Raw genomic sequence first — 10,076 nt, 5'->3', positions numbered from 1 at the left:
CAGACATACGTTAGGCAGTGTCGCAGCAGGGCAGTTGGAGTGGAACAGGAAGAAGGTCCCGAAAAATCAGGCTGGGTTTTGGAGCTCCCTGGTATTGCAGGACAGAGCATCCCATGCCGCAGCAGTAAGATATCTGACCCTTCCCTTTCTGGCTGGTGACCTACCATTTCACTTTTGGGTCAGGCTGAAAAGTCTTTGGAAAGGCAGGAGACTTCCTTTCTGGGTGAATATCCTCACATCTCTGTGAGCACTCAGAACTCTGCACTGGGTTAATATCCTTTAGCATGCGGAGCTCTGCACTGTTTTGGTGTATTTATTCATTTATTCACTGACACAGGTCTTCTGTCCTCGCCAAGCCTAGTGGTACCATTTGTGGATGGGTTGTGGCACATCAAGGGTCTCCTACACGTGATGCTTGGCTCAGTGGATCTCTGAAGGGATCTGGCTGCACCAGCTCTCCTCCTGGCCCCCAGCTTGTTCCCTCCTGCCTCCCCCCCAAGGTGCTCTCTGGAAGAGGAGAGGGCCTGCAAACTGTAGGTTCTCATGGATTTTGGTGTTGCCTGTCCTCATTGAGTCAAGAACAGGAGAAGCACCTCGTGGTGGCCATGCTGGGGAGGTGGGAGAGGGGCTGGGTGGGAGCAGAGAGCAGGACAGCCTCTGTGCATCGCTGCAGATGCGTAGCACCAGGGAAGCTCAGGGTCACCCACGGACACGACGTGTGCTTTGGTGCCAGCGACTGCTGAGAGGGGGCCAGGCAGCTCCGGCACCCACACCCTCTCTTGGATCAGGCAGCTGAAAACCGTATGTGCAGAAACAATGCTCTAATTTGTGTTTAATGGCTTTCACGTCTGCCACCTGGCACCCACTGGTGCTTGGCGCGCCAAGTCCTGGGTGAGTGCTAATTAGGGGGTTAACAAGCCAGTAACATCTTCTGAAGTCGCGGCTGAAGACAGCAGTCGGTGCTAGCACGGGGCTGTGTCCCTGCCTCCTTGCAGAGTGCCTAAGGGGAGGCAGCAGTCTGCAGGTGAGAGCACCAGGAGGGGGCTGGAGGTGACAGTGCCCCTCCGTACGGCCATGTCGGAGCACATCCCGTCCCTCGGGCTCACGGTGGCAGCAGGCACTTCTGCTGCTCGGGGGCACAAGCCCCTACAGTGGAGATCTCACCATCAGCGGTGGGACGGGAGCAGTGGGGACCAGCATCTCCAGCTCCTGCCCACGCTGATGGAATAGCAGGCTGCTCCAGGGGAAATGCTGACAGAGTCCAGATTAAACCAGTAACAACATTGCAATGTGCTGGGGATTTTCCATCAACAAGAGGCAAAACAGACTGTGAATGTAGCCAATACTTTAATCATCTCTTCTCTGTGCCAAGAGAAAGAAATCTTACAAAAAACAAAACAAAAAAAAAAACAAAACAAAACTACCCAAGCCCAAAAAAATACAATGCAAACAAACCCAAACCCTGCAATTCCCCAAGAAAAGGCAGGCTATTAATACAAAAAATCTGTTTATTATACACAGCATCACAGAACTTAAACCCTGATACCTGATTAGGTAATTTTAGTCTCTGCTTCCATTTCCCACGGCATCGTGAGTCACGTTGCTTTTGCTTCACCCCCCACAAGAACGCGGATGGGGCTGGTAGGAGTGCGTCTCTGTGATGTTCAGCACACTGTGCTCGGGGAGCAGGTCCTGCCATCTCCTTCGCTGGTGCTGAGGTCCCCAAGCCAGCAGGATGACTCCAGCGGGAAGGAGAAGGGGAGCACAGGGGATGGTGCAGGGAACCCTGCCAGCACCGATGGTTCCCTCTGCGGAGCAGGACTTAGGACTAGTGCAGCTCCAGCCTGGCATCTTCTGAAATCTCAGAAGTACTGAGGGCAGAGCTTGTCTTTTTGCTAGTTTGGGAATGCCTTGGCTGGCTTTGCCTTGGTGTAGCTGAAAGGATTTCCTTCCCTTCCAGATCCTCAGGGAAAGAGCAGAGGAAGGATGAAATGAGTTTCCCAGGCTGGAGCAGCCAGTGCCTGTCCCCCACACCCGTGTGTTCTCTGGTTCCCCTTCCAGGCAAGCTCATCCAAGGATCCCTTCATTCCAGCCATGGCAGCATCAGTGCACACCTGAGGTACCACCTCGTGCCCCTAGCCCTGGGGGCACCATCTCTTGCCAGTGCTTCTTGAAGAGGTGTCTTTGGGGGCTCCTAGTCATGAGAGGAGAGGATCTCAGGTTATTTGGACCTCTGGCAGTCATCCAGGGCGCAATCACCTGGCCAGAGCCCCTCCAGCAGACCCATCTGTACAGAGACCAAGTCATTTGGGGCTGGAAAGTAAAAAGGTGCTGTTGTGGGGGTCACACATCTCTGAGTGCTGCTGGCTAGGAAGACCATCAGCTGTGGCTCAAGCAGGCATCAAACCTCCTCTGGAGTGCTCAGGGAAATACCCTCCTGTCATGCCTCAGCTTTGTCCCACCACCCTGCTCATGACAAACATCCAGCAGGTCCCTGGGGATAACTCCTTTCCCCTGCTGTGCCCACAGGTGGGGATCCCTGGGCAGGTTCCTCTCTCCTCTAGCTTGTCTGCAGCCCCTGTAGTGCACAGCCTGCCCTTGTCTCTTTACAGGAGCTTTCTCAGCCGTTCAGAAGATCACAGTCTGTGTCCGAGGAGCAACACCATCTCTCTGGCTCCATGGAGGAAGGAGAGGAGAGGAGGAGGGATCTGGTCAGATCGGTGCCTCTTGTTCTCTTTCTTTCCCGATGCTGAAGGTTCCTCCAAAGAGCTCAGCTCAGGCATCCAGATACAGGACAAGTCACTGAACATGCCAGCACTCAGTGTCCAAAGGACTTCAGGAGACCAGGTCCATCCACCTTTGCTCTCCAGATGCCCAGCCTGGAACCAGCCATACCCACAGGCCACCACGTGCAGAGCGGCAGGCTCAGAGCTGCAGCCCCCCATTTTCCTGGGCACAACCTCTCCTCTTCCATGGCCAAGTGGTGGCCACGGGGGAAGGAGAGGGGACAGCTGAGTCACCTTTCAGTGTGGGTATAAATGCTCCTGGTCCCTTTGGCTGTATCACTGCCAAGAGGAGATGCAAGGACACAAGCACACAACTTCATCTCTGCTGGGATGAGTCATGAGCTGACTTTTCCAGTGCAGGCAGCAGCTTTTTACATTGTCACCAGTGCCTTTACGAGACATTTGCCAACCTCTGGGCCCCTTGAGGGCATCAGCGAGATGTGCTCTCCTGCTTGTTTTTATCTCTCCCTTTGGCTGCTGGGTGCTTGGCCTCGCAGAAGAGCAAGAAAGGCCAGGATGCGAGGCAGTGCAAGATGGGGAGCTGCTGCTGACCGTGGGCTGAAGGCTCTCAGATCCATCCCTGGCAAGGAGAGCTGCTATCCAAGGAAGTTTCCAGCAGAGCAGATTGCCATGGTCCCCACGAGACCCAGCCTGGGGTGAGCACTGGATCTCCTCATGCAAACAAAAAGGAAGATGTTTGCTTCCCATTGAGAAATTGATTTTCATTGGCCTCAAGTGCTCTGCACTGCTGGCTTCCCAAGGCAAACCCCGCGGTCCCACCCAGGGTAAGGTTTCTGCTTGCTGGAGAGAGAGGCCCGGGCATGGCAGCAGGCAGGGGCTGCCCTGTTATGGGTTTGCAGGACTTGCAGGTTCCTTGCACTGCAGACCCACAGCCCCATTTACCAAAGCGAAGGCCTCCCATTGTGCTTACCCCACCTCTGCTCAATCCCTCCCTGAGCACCCCTCGGGACACTCCAGTCCCTAAGTCGTGCTCCACTCTGCTGAGGTGACAAGTAACTGCCCCCTCCTTCTGGCTGGCCTGTGGGTGGGAAAGCGACCTCTTCCTCCTCTGTCCTTCACCTTCTGGGGGGCCACGGGCCCGCCGTGCTGCTTCTGCTCCCAGGCTGGGCTTCTCTTTCCTCCTTGCACCCTGGGGTCAAGGACTGGGTACACATACACCAAGCAGAAGAGAGCCCAGACCACAGTGCTGGTTTCACGGTGACTTTGGTAGGACATTGATCTGGGCTCCTGCCACAGAAAGGACTCTGCAGACTTCAGCACAGTGGGGCTGTGTTAACAGCAGGGCTCTCAGTGCACCCATAGGCTCTGCAGCCTCTTCCCCCATCCCAGGGCTCTGGTTGCCTGTGCTCAAGGCCAGCCCTGGTGTGGGACAGCCATGTAACCTGGGATCAGACTGCTGGAAAAACAGATAAGGTGTGAGGTGATGTGTGGAACCTTCACTGGAGATTCCCCCACCTTGCCTGGGAGCTGCATTTACATTTAGGCCCTTGCCCTTGGTCTTTACCTTGCCTGTGCCTGGCTGATTCTCATCTCGACTTGCCAACTTGGCTTTCTGGCTTGATCTTGGACCTGCCTCATCTCAACAGACCAGCTTGTTAATCGCTGGCCTTCAGCTGTGAACCTCTCCTGCTTTTGCTCACCTGCCATGGGGCACCATCCTGTTGGTGAGATACTCTCCTGCCTGCCTTGCTGTCACCTTCACTGCTTCCCTTGAGGAGCAGCCCACTCTCCTGCTCTTGCTCCTCCCTGACAGTTATTATCCCCATTTTACAGAATGAACATAATAAAATCATTAAAGTGTGGGCACATCGTGGCTGCATAAAGTTGTAACATCTTTTACTTTTCCTTGCCAGCTGAAATGCAAACTGCCACTCACCTCCCACCGCTCCGGTGATCTGCTCAGAAGAACACAGGGCACGTCTTGGCCCACACTGCATTTACACGTCAAGTCTTCAGAAATAAATGAGCTCTCTTTTCACATATAGCAGCTGAGAAGCAATTACTACCCTTGCCTCTGCAATGGAGGCTTTCGCTGTTGTGTTTTCTTCTGCGTGTTGCACAAGGGCATTTTCTGCAGCTGGATGGTAGCTCTCTAAGCTTCGCTTGGCCCCACATGGGGCTGAGCTCAAGAGGTTTGAGGGAAATCGGGTTCCTGCATTGATCCTGTTAGTGCACACAGTGAGCAGCCAAATGCTTCCTGCAATGCCTTTGGTTGGTTTGTCCTTCACCTGTAACTATTCTCCACATTTTTCCTAACAGAAGTGTGGGGATGAGTTCTGGCACATAGTGCATGGCTGTGCAGGGAAATCTACATCCATGCATGTGCTGGCTGTGGTGGCTCTGAAGTTCTCCTGAAGCACAGTCCCACATGCCACTGCGATGTCCCTCTTGCATATCTCAGAGCTTAAAGTGGGTGGTAGGTCCAAATGTGAACACTAATCCCTAGCAGAGCCTGTATGCCGATATCCCAGCCTGCTCTTGCTATCTTGCATGTTTTGCTGGGACGCTGTATCCTGCAACCAGAATCCTATCTGCTGGACAAGGCACCGTATTGCCTCTGGGCTGAAGCTGTGTGATGGAGTTGATCTGATGGTTCCAACCCTCCCAAGAAATGGAGGCTTATTAAAACATTGAACTATTTTTAATAGTATGAAAAGGTCTCAGTGACTGTAGAGGAAAGAAGAGCCAGAAAGGTGTGAAGCTTCATTGGCATAACCTATGGTGGAGTCTACAAGATCCGTGGGGCCCTCTGTCCTCTTGCCCTCCCACCCTGGTGGGCCTTTGCTGGCAGACCAGGTCAAGGTGGCACGTCCCTTATAGTTCCGTAGCCTTAGCTGCTTGTTGGTGTTTCTGTATGTCCTTCCTTTTCACCTCCATAGAGATGTCTGTGAGGTCTTGGATAAACTGCTGAACCTAGAGTGAGGAGGAGAGATGGGAGAGCTCAGAGCTGGGGAGTCTCCCTGCAGGGATGGAAACGGCAGGCCCTTTGCTGGTCCTTTCGGAAGGCAAATTTCACTGACCAGGCTGAGCAGGAGGATAAGGCCTTTGCCTTGCTGGATCTGCACCACCAGAATGGGCTTTTGGGGGTGAGTTCAGGGCAGAGGTGAATGGATCAAACCTTGGACATGGTTGATCTGTATCCCCTGCCCTGGCCTACCTGTCTCCCCCCCTTGTGCCCCACAGGGCCCACACCCTTCTGGGCCTCCATGTACAAGACAGGCCTTCCTGAGGTCCTCTGCCCAAGAGGTGAAAAGGGAGGAACCTGCTGGGCAGCTGGAATTCCCTGGGCTCTCCCCTCCCTCGGGCAGCTGAGGGTTATAGCTGCTCCTCTTTCTGAGCAGGGAGAAAGGGTCTGGGCTGGCTGTACCATGTCCAGCTGCATGTGGTTGTCATCCACTGGCACGTTCAGGCTTCTTTTCATCTGCTTGCTAATGCACTGGAAGAGGTTGAGGATGGCCATCCTGATGGTCCCCAGCTCCAGGGTTCTCTGGGTAGCTATGTTCTGGATGTGGGCCCAGCGAGACTCCTGAGGGAAGAGGAGATGTGCAGCATGTGGACATACCCCACAAAGATGCTGCTTTCTGGGGACCCTGACTTGGAGATCTCAACTTCCACACTCATCTGGTTTGCTAGGGAGATCATGAACTTGCTGGAGGTGGTTCAGCTTGGCATGATACAAGCTGATTGAGGAACCACCACAGCTGCTCCTTGCCCCAGGAGCTTCTCCATCTCAGCCAGCCCCTGCAGTCCGTGTCTGGTGGGTCTCACCCCATGTGCAGTCCCCACAGCAGGGCACACTGAGAGCAGCACACCCCACTGCCACCCTCCCAACCAGGCTCTGCCCCAAGGGACGCAATTCCTGGAGCCTGGGATGTCCAGCAGGGGGATTTGGCGAGGCCCTCTCAGAGCGATGCAGGTGAAGCTGAGGGCCTTTCTGTGCTCTGAGAGGGGACTACACGTCAATGTGCCTCGTTACAGCCCCATTCACCACGAGTCAGGTTATTTTTGGACTGGGTAAGGAGGGAGGAGAGAGGATGAGCCCTGTTGGGCAGATGTTGTGTGAAGTATGAATACAAATAGTAATAAAACCCAGCAAACCCGATTTCATTCCAAGTCCTGAGCCACCAGCAGTGGAGGCCATGAGATGTGCCACACTGAAGCCCCACCGTGAGGATGCTACTGCAAGGAATGGTGACTGGAGGTGGGTATGGAGGTCAGGTAAACTTGAGCAGCACGTGGCAGAGCATGCTTGGGTTTTGTGCCAAGCAGAGCTCCCCAAAGGCTGGCTCGCTTTTCTCTGCTGGCTGAACTCAGTGTGAGTTCAAGCAAGGACTGAAAGATTGTGATGGTTTTGTGAGAGCCTTGTTATAACCCTTGATGTAACCTGCCCCAGACCTGGCCTGGCTGTCTTCAGTCTACAGCCCCCTGGAGGGATGAAGCCCCATTACTAGGGGCCTTGCCATGATCCTATGGCTTTGTGATGAGCCATCAGCTGCTCCTGACACAGCCAGGCCTTGGAGATCTTCCCCTGCCCACCCCATGTTTCCTCACCCAGGTGAGAACATCACTGTGAGCCTCATCAAAGCGCAGTTTGAGCTGAGCCAGCTCGTTGTTGTACTGCAGGATCTCTTCATCTTTCTCTTCAGTGTACTGGGCCAGGAGCTCCTTGGCTTGCTCAGACGCTTCCCTGCGCCCCCGTTCTGCCTGCAGCAGGTCTTTGTGCATTCTCACCAGCGTCTTGTAGCGCCAAATGACTGTCTGGATCTCCTCAAACTGCAGGACAAGGCTTAGTAAACTGCAGGGGTTAGTAACCTCCCTGCCCTCCCCTCACTGTGAGCAGCAACACATCCCTGGTACGAGAACTTCCCACCGTACCAGTCCCAGAACTGCCATATTCAAGCTGTGCTATTGCACCTCTCCCCTGGGTGATCAGTGCTCTGATAAAACACAAAGCACTCCTGCAACTGCCTGCACCGAGCCACCTGGACATGGGCAGGGGCCAGCTGGGGTTTCAGGAGTATGGGCAGTGCATGGCGGGGTGCCCAGGCACCCCTGAAAGAGCAGCTCCCCTTTGCAGGCAACCTCTTCCCAGCCCATCTGAGGTCTCTGGGTTTGACTACTGCTATGATTTCCTTGACTGTGTCTTATCTCCTTTAGGTCTGATGCCAATGGAAGCCCCCCCACCCCCACCCCCCTGAAGCCATGAGCTATCTTCTTCATCGCCAAACTCACGTGCGAGGCCTTCACCACATCCTCCAGGTACTTGCTGAAGATGGAGTACTTCTGCACTCTGTCGCTGAGTTTCTGGTGCTTATTTTTCAGGGCTTCCAGTTCCTTCTTAGCTCTCAAAAGCTCACTCTGCTTTTGCATCTTCATCTCTCTTTCCCTGCTGGCTTTCTTTAGAGCTTGGATTCGCATCTTATTGTTTTCCTGGTGATACATCCTCCACCAGCACACACACACATAGGGAAAGAAGGAGCTGGGTCACTCAACAGCACTGGCAGCAGTGAGCTTCCCAGAGGAGAGCCCAGTGCTGGGGCACCCCTGGGAGCACGCTCACCCCCAGTTAACAGGGCCATCTCTCTAGCACTGACACTTTGGTCTTGGAGACATGGCACTACAATTTTCAGACCTACTGGTATCTGTCCTTGGGTGCCAAAAGTGGAGACAGGATGAGACCCTCCTGGGGGTTGCTCGGGGCCCTCAGGGCATCCCACTGGTGCACAATGAGCTGCCTCCTGCACTGACCCTTCCAGGGCTTTCCATGTCTGTGGTGCAAAGCCCTGAGCTGCCCTGGTTCCCCTGCCCCCCCAGACCTGTTCCTTGCACCTCCAGCCTTAATGGAGATGTGGGCAGACAGGGGTGTCCCCAGGCTCTCTTCCCAAGGGAGGGCAGGAGCTGGTGGCGAAGCCTGGGGTGGTGCTGGCTACGCTGAGAAGGGGCAGCTGTACCTGTAGGACCTTCCCAGATTTCTTCATGTAAGCTTTGAGCTGAGCCTCCTTGATCTGCAGGTCCCTCCACCGGCAGGCGATGGCTTCCATCCTCTCCCTGAAGGCCTGGTAGGGCCAGAGAGAGCATGGCAGGGCTCCTGTGCTGCAGCCACCCTCCAAGAGGCCACCAGCTGGCCCAGCCGTCACCAGAACCCTGCCACCCTTCTCACCTCCTCCTTCTCCTCCAGAGTCTTTTGCATCTGTTGGGCTTGTTTCTTCTTCTCCTGGAGGCAGATAAATGGACTCAGAGAGTCCTCCTCCGTCAGTCTGAGTTTCCTGCAGCAGAAGTTTTCACTGAGATGACACGCTGGGCTCAGCGCCTCAGCGGGGGTTGGCCTGCCCTGAGCTGTCACCGCTCCCCAGACCCATCTCAGGTCTGTCCCAGCAGCATGAGTCTCCCAGGACCAGAGGGGATCCCACGGAGGGAGCAAGGGGGTGTTACAGAGAGGAACAGGGTGGGGAGGGAGGCGCAAGGGAGAGCAAGGTGGTGGAGATGAGGAGGAGAGATGAGTTCACTGTCGTGGAGATAAGGGATGGGAGTGTGCCATGTGGGGACAGGAGGGGGGGAGGAGACAGGGGAAGAGGATTGGGCAGGGTGGAGGAGATCCCTCACTTCAGCAGGGTCAGGAGATGCTGCTTGAACTGCACGCTGAAGTAGGCCGGCAGGTCCTCACTGCCCCTGGCAGCCATTGCTCCAGCCACCAGCAGCTCTCTGGGAGCCCAGGGCCTCCTGGTGCAGCTCGGCCCCGAGGCACGCCAGGCACAGCCCTGCCGGCCCACGGGCTCAGCGGTGTGTAGGAGACACCCCCAGGTAGGGCATGGACCAGGGGGCTCCTGCCTCTGCTCCCCCAGGGCCTTCCCTTTCCCCGGCTGTGCTGGTGGCCACTGGCTGCCGGTGGCCTGTTGGCCCAGAACAGCTTCCAGGGGCAGTTGGAAGGTGCTTGGGCAGTTACATGGCAACCGAAGCGGGGCTTTTTGTTACAAACCTGGAATTATTGTCAGGCAAACATCACCCTGAGCTCACTATGGACCAGTAAGCTGGGGAAGGGCTGCCAGATCTGTCCCCTTTAAACAGCAAGAAGAGGGATGGTGCAGGTGGGGACCACTAGGGATCCTCCCTGGGAAGGTGCTCCCCACCTCCTGCCGTGCGGACTGGAGGAGCTGGTGGTCCCCAGCAGAGCACGGGACCCCGCAGGGCGAGCAACCAGGAAGGGAGTCCCAGCACACCCAGCTTCATGCGCTTGCTGCAGAAGTGACGGTGATCTGCTCTGTCACACAG

General features: G+C 55.5%; 1 protein-coding gene across 1 annotated transcript; it reads right to left on the bottom strand.

The window, feature by feature from the left end:
- Positions 1–85: 85 nt before the first annotated feature.
- On the bottom strand, positions 86–9,487 carry CCDC42 (coiled-coil domain containing 42; the record flags this gene model as incomplete). The annotated part of the gene is made up of 6 exons (XM_083804784.1): positions 86–6,333; positions 7,359–7,580; positions 8,040–8,237; positions 8,759–8,863; positions 8,968–9,304; positions 9,411–9,487. 6 exons carry the CDS (start codon positions 9,485–9,487, stop codon positions 5,920–5,922), a joined length of 1,353 nt encoding a protein of 450 aa, XP_083660910.1. The 3' UTR covers positions 86–5,919.
- Between the last annotated feature and the right edge of the window lie 589 nt (positions 9,488–10,076).

The sequence above is a fragment of the Anser anser genome, assembly GCF_964211835.1.
Source record: "Anser anser genome assembly, chromosome: 19".
NCBI lineage: Eukaryota > Metazoa > Chordata > Aves > Anseriformes > Anatidae > Anser > Anser anser.
This window is presented reverse-complemented; position numbering and strand designations above follow the sequence as displayed.